General features: G+C 37.7%; 1 protein-coding gene and 1 pseudogene across 5 annotated transcripts in view; one reads left to right on the forward strand and one right to left on the reverse strand.

Annotated features, from left to right (window-relative positions):
* Positions 1–494: 494 nt before the first annotated feature.
* LOC148843132 (beta-glucosidase 44-like) lies at positions 495–4529 on the reverse strand (annotated as a pseudogene).
* A 2790-nt stretch (positions 4530–7319) lies between these two features.
* LOC148843133 (uncharacterized) overlaps positions 7320–18565 on the forward strand; it is a 45021-nt gene continuing 33775 nt past the window's right edge. Inside the window, exons 1-12 of one of the 5 annotated variants that reach the window (XM_088958204.1) lie at positions 7344–7737; positions 8150–8241; positions 8321–8993; positions 9106–9194; positions 9313–9411; positions 10892–11615; positions 11740–12858; positions 13023–13146; positions 13854–15730; positions 16025–16172; positions 16370–16493; positions 16590–16673. In XM_088958204.1, coding sequence (XP_088814330.1) covers positions 8321–8993; positions 9106–9194; positions 9313–9411; positions 10892–11615; positions 11740–12858; positions 13023–13146; positions 13854–15730; positions 16025–16172; positions 16370–16493; positions 16590–16673 — 5061 coding nt within the window. In that variant the 5' untranslated portion in view covers positions 7344–7737; positions 8150–8241. Of the gene's footprint in view, positions 7738–8149; positions 8242–8320; positions 8994–9105; positions 9195–9312; positions 9412–10891; positions 11616–11739; positions 12859–13022; positions 13147–13853; positions 15731–16024; positions 16173–16369; positions 16494–16589; positions 16674–18565 lie in introns of all 5 variants that reach the window. The other 4 variants (XM_088958206.1, XM_088958202.1, XM_088958203.1 and 1 more) reach the window with 4 other exon arrangements.

Below are 18565 nucleotides of genomic sequence, written 5' to 3' on the forward strand. Positions count from 1 at the left end.
GGTCTGATTATAACCCATTAGACACCTGGAACTTCTAAGTAGTGTCTCTCTGTGTTATTAGTATATTTCCCTAAGAAAAGTACTGGGTTTCTGGATAATTTTTTGTGCTTTTTCTTTCTTTTCTTTTCTTTTTCGTTTTTTACCTTTGGTGTAGCTAATAATACAATTAATGGTTTTATTAGAGCTCTAATTTCTTATGCCTTGTTGAAGGAAAGCAATTGTGAAGAAACAAAAGGTCTACTAATGTATGAACAATGCCATACGAGAAAAAAAGTATAACAAGAAGAGAACAAGATTTAGTTATTTTGTTAGAAATCAACCAAAACCTTAACATAAGGACTAATAATTGGTAAAGAAAACCATACAAAAGAAAAAAAAAGAGTACAAACATATACTAATTCTATAATGTGGTCCATCATACCCCAAAAGCATTATTACATAGCAAGACAAGTAAGAGAAGGATAAAGAGGGAGAGGTTGGGCAGTGCTGCATGCTTAGTGTTTCTTCCTGTGAAGTAGTTCTTTGGACCAGTAGGCAGACATCTTTAGGTACCTCTTAAGGGTTTTTGAAGTCGATATAGACCATGCCAAACCTTGTTGTGTACCCTGGTCTCCATTCAAAAGAGTCTATAAGTAACCATGCAAAGTAGTCAACCACATTGACCCCATCATCTATTGCCTTTTTTTAATTGAGTCAAATAACCTCTATACAAATTAATTCTCCTAGTGTCATGCAACCCCTTGGGTAATGTCACATTATCTGGTTCATCCATGTCTGCCATCCAATGTGCTTAAAATAAAATTCAGGGCAAGTCTTAAAGTTTCAAAATATTGGTCCATTAGATAATTATTTTAACAAAGAAAACATGTGCAGTGGCACCTATGGACAGAATTAGAGTGTCTTCTAAGATCCAAATTGTACTTTGCTCCATAAGTAAACCATATTTGCTAAACAAGTTAAAAGAAACTGTGGATCACAGTTGTCCTTCAAGTGATACTATGTTTTACAAACTGTCCATCTTTATTTGGTATAAGAAACTATTGAGTTATCGGGACCAAGTGAGCAGATTAATTTATTTCTAATTGGAAAGCTATAATGTGAATATTTAAAATTCAAGTCTTGTACACCATACCATTTTCTATTATTATCACAGTTGGATTCCCATAGTACTCCTTAATGTAGGTCAAAACCTTGTATAAGCTCTATGGAACATCATAAAACCAAGCAGAATTTGCCTGAAAATATTCAAATTATCAAGTTACTAAAGATGTTTCATTTAAGTAAGCCATAGCTCAATTAATTAGAATTAAAGATCCTAATTAGATTATAACTACAATTTATAAAATTAATAGATCTAAAGACCAACATAAAAGATAAGGTGTAGTTATTTTAATTACCATTGGTCCAATTGGCACTCCACTTTTGTCAACTACAATGTTCATAAATAACCATGGATCAGTAACAGAAGTACTTCTCACAGGACATAAGTTTTAACAAGAGAGGGTTGTAAGGGAAGAAGATAATACAAGCAAAGCCAACATTCAAGTCCTTCTCATAGCCTAGGGCCTGTTTCTTAGTTTGATGTTGAGCATATGCATAGTGTGGAGTGTATTAGTTGAAACCCAAAAAATCTATTGAACCCTTCACCATTTTAATATCTTCTTTTGTGAATTTGGGAGGCCTCTTTCCAATAGTGTTCTTCATTGCCTTTGGATACTTACTGTATACTATGGGATGGAGGAACTTGCAAAACCAATAATAACAAACAGTCAATGCAAAGTTCATAAATAGTACTATTCAACAGATGATCATTGAGTTAAGGCTATTTTATTTCAATGGAGTTATGTTGTCACCATCCAAGATAGAAGACTATTGCTCCTTGGTCTACATATACTCTTCTAGTAAGCGGTTCATACCAAATAAAATCCAAGACAATACCAATCCTTCATTTTTGGTGTGCCTAGAAATTATGCAATTAGATACAACAACTTGCAAATCATGGTTTTGAATGATTTCACCTAAAAAAAACAAATTAACACATTCTTGAGTTTTGACTTGATACTTTTCATAGTATATCTAAATTGCAGCTGCATGGCATAAAATCATATTATGGGCCGCAATGTAAGGCTCTGTTGCAAAATTACCAGCTATACAGTTTCCATATCCTTTGGAACACCTTCTAGAAGCACTGCCCCCATTACCATAGCCAGAAGTAGAGACCAATGTTTCTTCATTTAGTGTCATCCAATTCTTCACCCTATCACCAAATGTCTTAAAACAAAATTCCACGAACATGGCATAGTCCTTCTTGTATTATTTTGTGTTAGTTGTTGAGATTTCTTATCAACTAAAAATTTCAAGGCCAAGGGCATGTTCATTTCCTCTGAATTCTTATATCTTAAAAGGAATCTTTTAACTTTAAGAGAAAAATGGTTGTCCATTTCCTCTTATATCTTAAAGTGCAATCATAAAACTTTTTGTTTTCCAATGATACCCCCAAAAAGACAAACAAAAATTCTAATATAAGGGGTCAAAATAGATATTTGATAATTTTAAGAATTCAGAATTCAGAGTCCAGAACAACATTCTTTGCATTTAGAGTTCAGAAGAAATAAAAGTTCACCAAAACCAATATACTTCTTAATGTTATTATTGCACTTTCAGATGTTAGACTTTAGAGCAAATGAACATGCCCTAAGTATTAAGGATTTTGTTTAAGTATTTTAACAAGCAGTTAAACTGCTTTAAATAAACTAGAATATTATGTTTAAGTTCTGGTGACTGATATACAACTTTTCGGCTTAATAATCCTTTGCACTTCTACTCAAGAGCTAAGGGAAGATCATAGTGATATATAGTTGCATATGGGTTGATACCTACAAGTCAAACAAATTATTACTTAGATTTATGTTCGTTTTCCCCTTACTTAGTTGATCAGAGGTATCAAAGTCGGAAATGGTGGAATGCGACTAGTTAGCATCGCTTATAGGTCTAATATTTAAAACCAATTCAACTAGTACAAATGCAAAATGTTATTAGACTAGTACTAAGGAGGATCAGAGTCAGCGTTTCAAGTACTAGATTGAACCAAGGAATTAAATGGTTGAACAATGAAGTTGGATCATCTGAATTCATAACTGAATAATTGGTCAGAAGAAACATGGCTCAATATGGTTTTGGTGTTCTAAATTAGTAACCAAAATATTGTCCGTCTCCTTCTAAATTTCTTAAAGAGAACTAAACTTATTCAATGGATATTGTATCCAAATATATTACACTAGGGGATTTTGGGTTGATCATATGGCTATATTTGAAACGATACATTTTGAAATGGATTGATGTGTTGTGCTTAAACTAGGTTTTATATCTATTTTTAGTAATAAAATAAATAAATAAATAGCAGTAGTAGTGGTTGTGAACTTGTGATGTCTTGATTAGAAGAGGTTATCAATTTGCCTAGGCCTTAGCAAGATAGTTGCTTGGAGAGTCGTCCTTTTGGCTTTAATTTTAGTCATTTTGTTTATAAGGCATTATTGACTATTTGTAAAAATATTATTCTCCTGACGTTTTTATGTCTATGATTTATTTTTTATCATCTCACCTATAAATGCTTTGTTTTTCCCATTTCATTTATTATGTATGTACATATGTGATTTATTTACTTCAAACATTTTTTTTTTGTACACATTGAATATCACATTGCATCAAGTAAGTTTAGTAGCTACTAATGTATGAACAATGCCATATGAGAAAAAAAAAAAGTATAACAAAAAGAGAACATGATTTAGTTCTTTTGTTATAAATCAACTAAAGCCTTCACATGAGGACCAATAGTTGATAAAGAAAACCATACAAAAGAAAAAAAAAGAACATAGACATGTACTAATTCTATAATGTGGACCATCATATTCTAAAAGTAATATTACACAACAAGACAGGTGAGAAAATGATAAAGAGTGAAAGGTTGGCCAATGTTGTATGCTTAGTGCTTCTTTTTGTGAAGTAGTTCTCTGAACTAGTAGGCAACCATCTTTGGGTACTTCTTAAGGGTTTTGAAGTTGATATAAACTATACCAAACCTTGTTGTGTACCCTAATCTCCATTCAAAAGAGTATATGAGCGACGATGCAAAGTAGCCAACCACATTGACCCCATCATTTATTGCCTTTCTTCTGGTAAGTGGTTCATACCAAATAAAATCCAAGACAATACCAATCATTCATTTTTGGCGTGCCTATAAATCATGCAATCAGATATAGAAGCTCAACAATCATGGCTTTGATTGATTTCAAATAGAAAAAACACAAATTAACACATGATTGAGTTATGACTTGATACTTTTCACTGTATATCTGAATTGCAACTGCATGATACAAAATCATATTATGGGTCACAATGGAAGGCTCTGTTGCAAAATTACCAATTATACAGTTTCCATATGCTTTTGAACACCTTTTGGAAGCACTACCCCCATTACCATAGCCATAAGAAGAGACCACTGCTGGTTCATTCAGTGTCATCCAATTCATCACCCTATCACCAAATGTCTTAAAACAAAATTTCGCGAACTTGGCATAGTCCTTGTATTGTTTTGCATTAGTAGTGTGATATACTAACACAAACTAAGTGAAATAGATTTGGTTCAAGTATTTTAATAAATAGTTTAAGTTCTAGTGTGATATACGAACACAAGCTAAGTGAAATAGATTGTTACATAATAGTGCAAGATCTTCTCTTTTAGCATTCCTCCTATGCTTTATATGTGTGGTGACACTTTTTTCATTGGTTGAAAGAGAATTGGTAACACTTCTTGAAGTAGCTGATTTGTTCAAAACAAATATGATGGATTTTGTGAGATAGTATACACAACAATTTTGTGGGGTTTAGGGTCTGATACAAATGCGGGAAGTTTTCTAGCATATATTTTAATGAAGACAAATACATGTTTAATAGTTAATTAAATTCATAACTTGAAGAGCTCTACATTGGACCATCATCTATAAAGAATTTTGTCTTATCTCTTAATGATTAATTGAGATGATGGGATACCTTTTTGGAAGGCTCTATTATGATTTTGTATCACTCTTTATAATGCATATGTGTTTGACAATATGACTTCACAAAACCAATTAATTCGATATATGTACCCTTACAAATATATATAGACGCCCAACACTAAAGTGAAAATAACTTTATTATTTTATAATTTTATTGAAGCTATTATTCTTTCCCACCCTCATTTACACATGTTATTTTAGAAACTTTTTTTACCTCCCACTTGCCTTTGCAAAGCAGGGGCCTCTCCATTGGTTTAAATGATTGTGGGAAAACAATTTGAATTATGTAGGTTTAATGGTTTCTCCTATGTGTTTCAATAGGGTTCAATTGACTTGATGATGAGCGTATACAAGAAAGAGTTCAATAACCTAGGGGGCTATCTTATTGATATGAGCAGAGTAATTCTTTAGTTGTTACTTTATGGGAAATGTTCCCAATGCATGGTGGAATGTGCCTATGAGATTGTTATAAGGCACTCTATGTGAGGAGCATATCCCACTTCACCTATATCCTTGCTAACCTATCTTGGCTCACTACATCATTTTGAAAATACCTACACTACCCCTATTTAAAATTTGTGAGTTTCACCAAAGGCTCACAATTGCTTATTAGAATAAGCACTTCCTTTTTAATAGCCTATTTTCGATGCTTTAGGGCATGCTTGGGAGGGCTATAGTTTCAATTTAGGGGTGGATTTGAGCCAAGTCAAGCCGAATACTATCAGGCTCGAGCTCGGCTCGAAACTGTTCTACAAGGCTAAAGCTCGAGCTCAAGCTTGGCTTGAGTAAAAAATTCATAAGCTTGATCTCGATTTTGAGAACAAATATTTTATAAAAATAAAAAATTATATATAAAAATATTTTTTATTTGATATTTAAAAAATTAAGAATTATAATATTTTTATTATATATATTATTTTCTATAATTTAATTATATATATATATATATTCGAGCCAGCTCGTGAGTCAAACTCTAATAGGCTCAAGCTCGGCTTGTTTAATAATCAAGCCAATGATTGGGCTCGAGCTCGAATAGCTCGGCTCGTTGCCACCCATAAGTTTCATTGTGCTTCAACCCTTCAGCTACTTTGAAAAAGCTTCACTAGAAAGTTTTTTTTTTTTTGGTTGAACGACAACATAGTTGGGCTTTCTGAAATAGGTTGTTCATATGGGACCATGTTGAAAGGGCATGTCTATGTGAAAGCCCAAATGGGCACTTAATGTGGCTGAAACCTGTTCACGGGCCCGGCTTCGAGCATGACTTACACTGTGTCGTGCTCAGGCTTTGGACTGGGCCCCATTCAAATTTTGGCAAAAGCCAAGCTCGAGCCCGACCTATGAACAGGTAGCGGTCAATAGATCGATAGTGATGCATGATAAAAAAAAGCAAAACAGTACAAAAAGCAACAACCCATCAAATGGGTTAACCATTCATCCATCCGGGTTGATGGATTATTCGATGGGTCACCCAGGTTGACCTGAACCAAAATTGTGATCAGGTGGTGGGCCAACCAGGTCCGACTGGTCCAAAACAGTACCCATTTCAACATTCATCAAATCCCACATAAATAAATCGGGTTGGGGTGGGGGGATCGGAGAAGAGAATTGTCTGATACTCATGTGAGCATTCCGCAATCATTCTACTTGGTACCTTACTACTACCTCATGAGTCATGACATGGACTGATGTTTCTGAGAAAGTCATTCATTCAACCAGACAAAACAAAAAGACACTAGAAAAAGCAAATCCATCCCAGAACCAGATGTGTGGCTGGGATTGAACCAAACCCCATCTGGACCATCTCCATGATAGAGCATCCTTTTAGTGACAAAGCACTTGTGACAACAATACACTGAGCAAAGCTCCCACCTCTACTGTCAAAGAAGCCAAAAAGCTGACCGGTTCCATTCATTCAGGCCAATCCATTCGCTGTGGGTCTTCCACATGGATAAGCCCAACTGCCAAAGCCCAAAAAAGTGGCCGAGGATGTGGACGTTAGTAGACCACTATTCCGGTCAGCAGTCCGTAGACGCACGCCCTGTCTGGAGTCCTTCGGTCCTTTCCTTCCCCCTTTTGCCTCCCATCAGTGTCTCTTGTGAAGCCACAGTAAGAGGGAAACCAGCTGCGATCACAATCAACGGCCAGGATGGCTTGACCAATAGCCCCCTTCGATCACGCATCGAACGGTCGCAATCTCTTCAACCTGATACACGTGGCCGTCGTTCAGTACCTGCTCTTCTCAGGCTCAGCCCGCCTCGAAGAACTACAACTATGCACTTTCATCATTCATTTCTCTCCCCGCCTCTCTTTGCTTCTCCAACGCAAATATTTTCTCTGCTGCAGACGATACCGCAGCAGAGGAGAGAGCATCTAGGCGGAGGTACCCGGATTCCATTCGGTGCAATTCATACTCTATTCGGTGTTCTGTGCTGTTTCCCTCCGGTCTCGATATCTGTCAATCTCTATAGTGATTTCTGCAGAGCATTTCCGCTTAGCGGCTGAGAAATCGCCGGAGTTTGTCGCTGGTTGCGGGTGCTGACATGGAGGAAGGGTAGGGCTTCCGGGGTTTTTGGAGATGGATAACTCGTGGCAGAGCAAATGCAGTTCGAGTTGGCAGCAGTCGGCGGCGCCGGCGCTGCCTTCGCCGTCACAGTTGTTACCGCAAGGATCTCGGAACCAGGTATAGAGCAATAATCTGGGGTTTTGATAATCTATTTTGTTTTTGATTTTTGTAGTATTTGCATGCATGATTGATGGCTTTGGTGGTAGTTCTAAGCGGTTTTAAGTACAGTAGAGTAAGGAATGGTGTTGTTGATGTTGGGCGAAATGGTGGATGGGTGTTAGTGTGATTGGATAAATGGTGCCTTTTGTAATGTAGTATGATTTGCTCGATCAGTGATTGATTGGGTAGCACCTGTAGACTGGGTGGTCTCGGTGAACATAGTCTTGATGCTTGTAGCGAATGGGTTGCGGGGGAAGTCTACTTAGGTGTGTACTACCATCTCCTAGCGCTACTGGGCATCGATATTTCTTGAGCATTTTCACTGGGATAGTTACTGAAATACTTGCAATGATATTGTGCTATCTTGAAGTACTGAAGAATGAAAGGGACCTCTCTCTCTCTCTCTCTCTCTCTCTCGCTCTCGGTCAGATAAGTTGTGGTGGTGCGAGCTTCAGCATATAGGTGGATTTTTTTTTATTATAATATTGTCAATGGCAATCATACCGGTTACCTTTTCTAATATTAATGATTTTGTCTCTAGATGGAGATAAACGCAGGTCACCCTTTTCAATCCTATTCTGTGCAAGAGTTGAACTTCACAAACCGTGAAGTCATGCAAGAACCTTTGGTATTCAGCACACTGAATTTAGGTTCGTCCACTTCTAGCAAGCCTGAGCTGGCAAATTCTTTCCTAGCTCTCCTATCTGGTTCATCATCGCAGTTGCAATCCGAATTCCAGCAGCTGTCAAATTCAAAATCAACCATGATTGCTAGTAAGCTTCCAATTCATGATATCAGTGTTATGGTCAACCGTGCTGGCTGTGGAGGTCCAATTACCCCCAGTGTGCAGTTCTCTCAGCCTCAGGGAAATGAAAACATGAGAAACGATGCAGATGTTTGTCCAATTGCTCCATCCAAGATCATTTCAACTGCTAGCTGTGGTCGTGCTTCTGTTTTGCATGATAACCTTCAAATGGCAAGTCTAAATTGTCAGAGTGTAGGTTCTCCCAAGACATCCATCCATCACACCGTTCAAGGCAATGAGAGGGGAGTCAATCCTAGGTGGGGTTGGTTTTCAAGTACAAACCCCAGTGCTCAGCTACATACAAAAAATATTCAGGCTTCAATTAATATTCCATCAGAGACAAAAGCTGCTGGACTTGATCATTCTTCTACTACAAGACGACATCCACGTGTATTTTGCTTGGGTACAAGTGAGTGCCTTTGACACATTATTTCTCATTTGTTTTTTGTGAGAACATTTCTTCTCATTTAACTTGAAATATTGTTAACATTTCTAAAAATTTTTCTATATGAATTTGGAAGGTGGAGATCTATTACTCAGCAACACAGGGCTAATTGGAGTTGTATGTTTATGTCATAATTTGCATATGTCTATCTCGAAATTTTGTGAGGTAAATGATAGAGATTAAGCTTATTACATAATAGATGAATGTCTACTACCGGCACTGAGTTGTGTGCATTCATGAATCACGATATAAGAAAAACACTCTTACAACAGTTATTTTACAGCATTCAGGATTGTGTGCTGTTAACCCTGGAGATGCTGTTCGTCTGGAGAGTGGGGAGACCATTGCTCAGTGGCGTAGGCTTTACTTCCACAAGTTTGGGGTAAGATGGGCATGTGCTGTCTGGTATTTTACATCTTATGAACAGTGAGCTCCCTTCTCTGGTATACCTGGTCATAAGATAGGTGTGCCTGTTGTAAGATAGTGGATTTATACAAGTACATTAACCTGGTTGACTTGGCACAAAATCCAGGTTAGACCAGATTGGATCAAACCGATTGTCCACCAACTATTTACAAACAACTCAAGAGCTAGAATCTTCTACCCATATGGGGACCCGTTAACATCATATTGATTAAAACCATTAAGGGGAGGATAGGCCTGTGTTCTCTCTCTCTCTCTCTCTCTCTCTCTTCCTTGAACCACCGACCTCTGCAACCACCCCCATCTTCCTTGGGGTTTTTGGAGTTGGACTATCCTCATCCCCCGATCAGGTTTACACCTATTTGAAAGTTTTTAAGATTCCATGAGTGTCAATTAACCTTTTTGAATATTATATTATTTAATATCAAGATTCAAAATATGGCAATGATTGGGGCATATTGTATGGTTCCAGCAGTGCTCTGGTATGCTAAATAATATGCATTTTACTGTGTGACCACATTCAGGGGGTAGCCAGGCCAAAGACCGACCCCCTGTACAATTTTGGAAAAAAAAGAGGAGTGTGCATTTGAAACACCAGATACACAAGTTCGTGCGTATTGGGTATCGACCCCCTGTACAATTTTGGAAAAAAAGAGGAGTGTGCATTTGAAACACCAGATACACAAGTTCGTGCGTATCGGGTATCTCAATATTTTGAACCTTGTTTAATATGCCATAAATTGAACATTGGATATCTCTGTCTCATTATCGCATTGAACATTTTTTTATCATCTTTTAATGAATAAGAATGCCTTCTCCCTGCCTATCTGTCAACAGCAATAGGGTTAGTCTCCACTTTGTCCAGCTAACCTGTAAGCCATGAGAAAAATGGACCCCCTCAATCATTTAGGTTAACCATAAATGATAAGGGATTCTGTAGCTGCTGCCATGGTTTCTTTCTTTATACCACTGTTCATAACTTCATATTTGTTTCCCCCCTATGGCAATGGTGCAATGCTTATATTGTGGGATGCAAGGAACTTCTGTTCTTCCTCTTCAGCCTGGGCAGGCCTGATATTTGTACTTAGCATCTTCTGTATATAATTGAATGCATTGCAGGTGCAGTTACTTTTCACATTTATGCATATTTTTTTAGATAAATTATTTGTTAGGTGAATAGTACTTTTTTCATGTGCTTCTATTTAATTGAGACTTTCCAGGGATTTGCGGTATTTAGCTATGAACTGTATTTTGCTTAAAATATTTACCTCCTGATTCTCACAATTATTGCCACTTAACTGAGTCTGAATTTATTATTTGTACGACCGTGGCTTATACGCAGATTATCTATCTTCCGAAAATTAAAGTTCTACTTGTTAGTTGTATATTTTATTTGTAGCACATAAAAATCAGGTGGTGATGTTTTTCTGATGCTTTAGATTAGGGTTCCTGATGACCATAGTGGATGGGACTGGCCTGAAGAATTTTTAGCAACCAGTGGTCTGGTGAAATACCAGAAAACTGTGCCAGACATGCACAAGAACTCCGAAATGTTTCAACCAGTTGATTCACTTGGAGAACTAGCAAGACCTGGAAAATATTGGAATAATATTTTGTCTTCTAGGAACCAGCATACACAACAAAGTGCTGTACAAAAGCCAGCCAACAACATCATGCACTATGCCCAACAGAGGAATAGTCAGGAGGGAAATAATCTTCTTGTCAAGAATTCGATTGGAACTTCGCATAACGTCTTGCCTGCCATGGTGGATAAGCAGATAATTGAGGAAAATCCCATATCCAGGGGTTTGACAATGCCAACTTCAGCTCACAACAGAAGGCAGCAAGACAATGGATACCAGTCCATTTCTGATTATATTGACTTCATTACAAAAGGTGGCAATCTATTTGTTTCAAACCCAAGTTTGGGGTGTTTAAAATCTCCTGGGACTAATTCTGATACCAACAGATGCAACAGTTCAAGGGAGGCATTTATTATGGATAGAGATGAAATGCCTTCAAATATTGAATTGAGGCTTGGTCAACCGTCCCAACAGAGTTGTACAATGTGCACTTCAGTTCTGCCAGCTGCAGGGACTCAACCACTTGACACACTTGGTAACTCCCAGAAGTCTCAATTCCAAGGACATTTGATCCATAGTAGTGAGTTTGAAGATGCTATTTTCTTAGTTTGTTTTCTGTAATCTATTTTTGTTGTCCTCTATCTTTGTTTATTGCTAGCTGTACTCCATTGTTCAGGTGAATAGTTGTGGGTTATGTGATGCAGTGTTTAATCCCAGGGTAACAGAGGAATCCCGGCAAAATGTTCGTTGCAATCCTTCAGATGCAACAATGTCCTATGGAAGAGAGACAGAATGCCAAGTGAACCCCATGCACCATGCTCTTGGAAGTAGCAACGCTATATATCCTGCTAAAGTTGAACAGTTTAAGACTGATGCTACTAAGAACTCACTTATTTCAATGTTTCTTTCACACTTAAATGCTGCTTCTGGAGGGGACATCCAGCCCCAAGCTGCTTGTAATATTGTTAGTAGCAATGAGCAGTTTATGCCTGGGGTACCGTGCAATGAATCTCATATATCCAAATGTGATCCAGCTGCTCTCCAATGGAACAGAAGCGAAGGAACAGAAAGGCAGTCTGGCAAACAAGGGCCGGGCCTTCACAATCAGATGGATAAAGGGAAAGCGGTTAGAGTTTCTGACAATTGCTTTTTTGTTCCACCTAGAATCAGCTCTGTGTTTCACAGTAAGCAGGTGCCAAATTCAGGCCCCTCTACTGGAGTTATTGGTGGGTATTGCCTTCCCGGTAGTTCAACAGTGTATGAACGACAATCATCTGTTGTAGGTCAACCATCTGCCATGTTATTAGATGCCAACAGGCAATCCAATCAATTTGGAAAGGTGTCTTGCACTGGAAGCAGTGGTCACCTAGATCATGCTTTTCTCAGATCAATCCATTCTTCTCTTGCAACTGCTGGATCAGATATGCCTGTGTCAGTCATTTCAGTAGGCTCCTCTTCCGCAACTTCAATGTCTAGACCCAATCTGATGCCAGCCTTCTCAAACAAGGAGGGTATGAATGTAAATCCACATTTACTGGATGAGAATTTGAGATTGCTTGTATTGAAGCATATAGCTGAGTTGTCTAAGCGAGAGAATGCTATTGCTTCCCATGATATGAACCCAGAACAAGTGAGATTACATAGCTTTTCCAGTACTGAATTGCAGAGGAAGGGAATTATTGAAGATCCATTTGCAGCTGAAGAATCAAGGGAAGGACCTTATCCCAAGAGTAAACAGGATACTTCCAAAGTTTCGAAACCACTACAATCTTGCTCTAATTGCTACACAAGTGGTGGTGTGGGGAAGTTGGCTGATGTTGGAGGTTACTTCTCTTAACACAAACTGCATTTTTTTTTTCACATTTGTTGATTTTATAGGATGTCTGCACTGCAGTTCAGGAGTTTCTGCTTTGATGAATTAGTGAACGGCATCTTATCCTTTTATATATTGGTCTATTATAATTATTACCATGTCATGTTGATGCAGATCTAAATAACTGGTGCAATTCTTCAGCAATATCTGCACAGGGAGTTGTAACACATTGTAAAGAACCTGACATTCAGTTCCTATCTTCTCATGATGCTCTTACATATGAGCAACCTTTGCTTAGGTGATTTCCATTTCTGCAATTCATTATTTTCTAATAATGTCAGTTCAGTACAAAAAACTTAATTTGAGAAATCTTAATGGAATTACACTGACAAAATTTATTATCTGCTAGATTATATTAAGGAAATATTCCAAAGTTTTCTTTCATGCAACCTCATATTTTCAATAAAGGGGAATGCTTATGTTAGATTACATTAGGAGAGGTATCTTCTATCCCTTACCAACAAAATTAGAGTAAATCCAACATCCCGATGGAGTATTTCACTTCAAGAAATACTGCCTTGGGTCACTAAAAGGATTAGGACCTATAAAGATAACTGACAAGAACAAAGCTTCCTTTTAATATTATTTGACTCTGTGTATTGAGAACCATGTTGAAGCTAGGCATTAAAATATATTTCAGGGCAGGCAGCATATTTGAGTCATTTCAAAGATGGATTCATATGCAAGAAACCAATAAGAGATTTGTTTCTTTTGTAAATTGTCTTTTTAAGTAAAAGCCAGGCATCTCTTAATCACATATTTATCCATGCTGTGTGGAATCTGTTTGCATTTTATCTAGGTTAATGTTTAATTTGCAAGAAAGATCCTTGTTAGCATTTACTTTTCCGTGTTTACTTACCATGTTACTTCATTTGCATTTGTTGTTTCTGTCATGTTAATTATCAAAAAAAAGTATATGTCATGATCTTTTCATTTTTATCTCAGACTTGGGAGGATGGGAAACACTGCCACTGCATCTGTTGAGCATGGGAAACATTGTCATAAAGAACCAAATTCATCCTTTCCAGGTAAATGCAGCTGTGCAGTTCACTCGGTGTGTTTAGCAGGAAATTGTATCCTCAGATGTGAAGGTTCTCATGATACATATAAAGAACATGTTGGGGCTGTTGGTGGAAAATCTTCAATGTTGGTTCCTTCCCTATTTGATAATGGTCATGCAATCCCTGAGGAAAAAGCAAATGCAGTAGGCCAAAATGAAAACTTGAAAAGTCAACTTGAACTCCCCATGAATGACTATCATGCTACTCAGTGGAGAGATGTCCCAGGCAAGGTGATGGGGGCTTGTAATTCTGCTCATGTCAAAACGGTCACTGAGGATGTGGTGCTTGATGACAGAGGAAATGTTGAGGATCAATTTGCAGATACTGCTGCTAAAGGCTTAAAAAGAAGCCCTCAAGAGGCTGAGTCTTTGAAAGAGCAACAGATGTCTAATGTCTGTTCAGGATGTTCTGCACCTGCTGTCACTGAGGTATCAGTTGAGGTTAACAATATGGACTCTTGTACTGTAGTGGCTGGGGATGCTAGATATATGAATGATCTTGTAGTTGATGAAGGGTCAGGAATTGAAAAGTGCTGGTCTTCAGATGATTCACTTGACAGTGAAAGTGGTGAAACCCTTCGTGTTACCGGTAAGATTGAGAAAATAAAAGGAGGACTATCCTCAGCTTTACCAAATCAATCATTACGAGGTCTTAATGAGGTTAAGGTTAAAAGCTTGTATAATTCAAAAAAGGTTCGGAATCGACTTCATGCTGGGTTTACTTTTAATGACAACATCAATCATGCACAACAATTACAGAGGGAGCTGAAACATGGAAAGAAAAAGAAGGCAATGAAATGGAAGAGGCTGGATGCAACATGTCCCGACTCTGGTCTTTCTTCAGTACATTATGATTATCCAAAACTTACTGGGTATACTGAGCTAAACTTATGTTCATCCAAGGAGATGCAAATGCCTTACCGATCTGATCATGGAGTGCCTAAAACACGTATTTATTCTAATGGGCCTTCAAGTCTAAAACGGAAACGCTCTGCTCTATCTTCTGCCAAAATACTGTCTCAGAAGAGAGATCTGTATGGACTTGATGGCCACCAAAGAGAGTGGGAAAATGATAATCAAACACAGGCAAATGATGATTTGAGCTTTCTTAGGGTACCGAGGCTTTCGGGTGGAAAGAAATTGAAACAGGATTGGACAATGGATATGAATAAGCAGTTAAAAAAGCTGGATATGAATTGTGTAATCACCGAAAAAGCTTCCAAGTACAATTCATTAACCTGTATAAAAAACACAGCCAATAGTCAGGTGGACACTTGTGATAAGACAGCAAGGCCTGTGGTATGTGGAAATTCTGGAATTATTTCCAATGGAAAACTGGCTGAAGGAATAGCAAAGCCACCCAAAATTCTCTCTCTTAGCACAATTCTTGAGAAGACTAGAAAATGTAGCATCACTGAAGATGAACCTAGTCTGGCTACCATGTTAGATATAAAGAAGACAAACTCAAAAAGAAGAAAAGTTTGCCATGATGACCAGTCCGTGTTGAAGAAAGAAGGAGAAAATAAAGCTTCCAAAACTGCAGTACAAAATGGATTGGAACCTGGGACTTCTATAAAAGAAGCAAAGGATGGATGCTATGGTAGAACCGAGGTACATGCTTCTGAAATATCCATATTGAGGAAGGAGCACAATGATGGCAGTAACAAAAAATATGGTGCATTGCACAATTTATCTAGTGTTCGGTTGAAGCCTAAGTTTAAGGAAATGCGCAAGCGTAGCATCTATGAGCTAACAACAAAAGGTATATTATGAAAAAATAGTTTGCTTACTTCTTATCTATCAAATGATGTATGTTCTAATCATTGGAAGCAGGGTGGCACCTGATATTTCTTCTCTCTGTGTTCTAGTTGATGCTGTAGCTTGTGATTTGTGCTACAAAGTTTACTGCTTCATCAAAAAGCTTCAATTTTGAATGATATACAAAGATTCACACCATAGTTGTAACTTGTGCTTGGATCTGTTATTCTGTTTTTACATGCCTTTACTACTGGCTTTTCTGTTGCATCATTGACCATTCAGCCTGTTATGCATACAGGAAAAATTCCTAGTTCTGTAAAACTTTCTCTTGCAAATATATCAAAATGCAAGCTGGAAAGCAAATGTATATCTAGTGGCTTGTCTTCTTTAAAGGATGCTGAAGATAGTCAAGATCAAACAGATGAAATGTATCAAGAATATTCCAAGTAAGCATTTCAATTGATACTTACATATAACTTAGAATATTCCAAGAAGTAAGCGTTTCAATTGATACTTGCATATTATTAACTTAGAATATTTCAAGAATATTTCAGGAATAATCCAAGAAGTAAGCATTTCAATTTAAAATCAATTGAGCTTAAGTGAAATTTGAATTAGCTGACCTTTATATTTTATGGTTCAGATCCATTAAGGAGCGCACCTACCAGGCTTTTATTTTGGATTCAGATGCATTCTGCTGTGTGTGTGGGAGCTCAAACAAAGATGAAACTAATTGCTTATTAGAGTGCAGCCACTGCTTAATCAAAGTATGCTGTTATGAAACTTTATGTTTAGTTTTAGTGCCTTAACAGTCAGATATGCGATAATAATGGCGTTAATTGAATTGGTATCCTTGTATGCAGGTGCACCAGGCTTGCTATGGTGTTTCAAAAGTACCTAAAGGTCGTTGGTGCTGCAGGCCGTGCAAGACAAATTCAAAAAATATTGTAAGACACTTTAACATTTTTTGATACTTTATGCTGCACCTGTTGCCTGTTGGGGCAGGCCAGGTCTCTTTTATGATCATGAATACAAATTACTATGAATTTGATTGGAAAAATTATGTATGTTAAGTATTAAATCCCACCTTGATTAGTAATAGTTCACTTCCATTAAGTTCTTTCTATTTCTTTATGTTATTAATTGTGGAATGATTGAGTCATATTGTTGAGGGACAAATCAAGGGGATTGCTGAAGCATGCAAATTTATAATGATTTGGAAACTGAACTCTTAATTAATGTAGGCCTTAGTTTGGGAAAAGAAAATTTAAATAATCAGAAAATTAAGGAAGAACCATTAGGATAGTGCTTGGAAGAATTTCTGGACCTACAAATACCTAGGTAATATAATATTATTCGAAGTAATGTAGGTCTTGATTATGAACCATTAGGATAGTTCTCGGAAAATTAAGGAAGAACCATTAGGATAGTGCTTGGAAGAATTCTTTTTTTTTTTTTTTTTGAAAGGTAAAGTACGGTTTTATTAAATCAGATAGTACAAGTTGCAACAAAAAAGCTAGCCACTTAAGGACTAGACAGAGCACTAAGCCAAGTTACAGACTCCAAATGGACTTGGATCTAGACAAATCGGGTACATTTAGGTTCTTAAGGTCAGGAGTAACAGACACCCAAGAAATCAGCTTGCTGACCGCCTGCTGCACTACCTCATCAGTGCTCCTAGTCTTGTTACAAAAGAATCTCTTGTTTCTCTCTGACTAGATTACCAAAAGAACAGCCGCAGGAATTATCTTCCATATTAATTTTCCTTTTTTCTCCAGGCCTGTTAATCTCCAAGCTAAACAGAAGGTCGTTGGCTGAACTTGGTATGGCCCAGCAAAGTCCAACAGCCCTGAGGAAGTGATCTTACACTCTAGAGGAGATAGGACAGTGGATACACAGATGGTCGATGGTCTGTGGATTCAGGCAATAGACCACAGAGACCACATAGCAGAGAAGAGAGATGAAGACCCCTCCTATCCAAATTGATTTTAGAGAGGCATTTGTTCAGCACCGTTGTCCACACAAGGAAGTTAGATCTAGAGGGAGAACTAGGATTCCAAACTTGCTTACAGGGAAAGTTAATACTACCAGTGCTACTGAGTTTAGAGGTCAGGGATTTAACTGAGAAGCAGCCATCCCTACTCCAGATCCAGGTCCATTCATCTTCACTGTTGATATCTATAATCTGACCCTGTAACAGGTCCAACAGCTCCAAGTCCCCATTTACTTCCCAATCAAACATGTTTCTTCTGAACTGAGGGTTCCAGACCACCGTGTTATTGGAGAGAGAATAAGCCATTGATACTTCTTGATTTGCTGCACATTGAAAAAGAAGGGGAAATGCCTCAGCTAAAGGTCTATCCAAACATCAAGGATCTTTCCAAAACTTCAGCTTGTCCCCTCTATCCACATTAATTCATACATCAAAGGTAGACTTTTGAGAATACCTTTCCAAGAGCAACCCCAATTTGGGAATGGATCTTGTGAATTCTGGTTTCCCCAATCCACCCCATACTTAGAGGCAATTAAATTCCTCCACCAGGAATTTCTTTCAGATGCAAACCTCCAGCACCACTTACTCAGAAGAGCAGAATTTACCACCTTCAACTTTCTTAGGCCTAGACTCCCTTCCTCCCTAGGCAAACAAGCTTGATCCCATTTCACAAGATGAATTTTTCTCTCTTCTTCCCATCCTCTCCAGAGGAAATTCCTCTGTAGATTTTCAAGCTTCTTAGCTACTTTGGCTGGAATGGGAAAGAGGGACAGGAAGTAGGTGGGAAGATTGCCCAGGGTACTTTTGATAAGAGTCACTCTACCTCCAATGGACAGGTACTTAGCC

Source organism: Nelumbo lutea, chromosome 8 (genome assembly GCF_056320005.1).
Source record: "Nelumbo lutea isolate HS-2025 chromosome 8, American lotus-T2T, whole genome shotgun sequence".
Classification (NCBI taxonomy): domain Eukaryota; kingdom Viridiplantae; phylum Streptophyta; class Magnoliopsida; order Proteales; family Nelumbonaceae; genus Nelumbo; species Nelumbo lutea.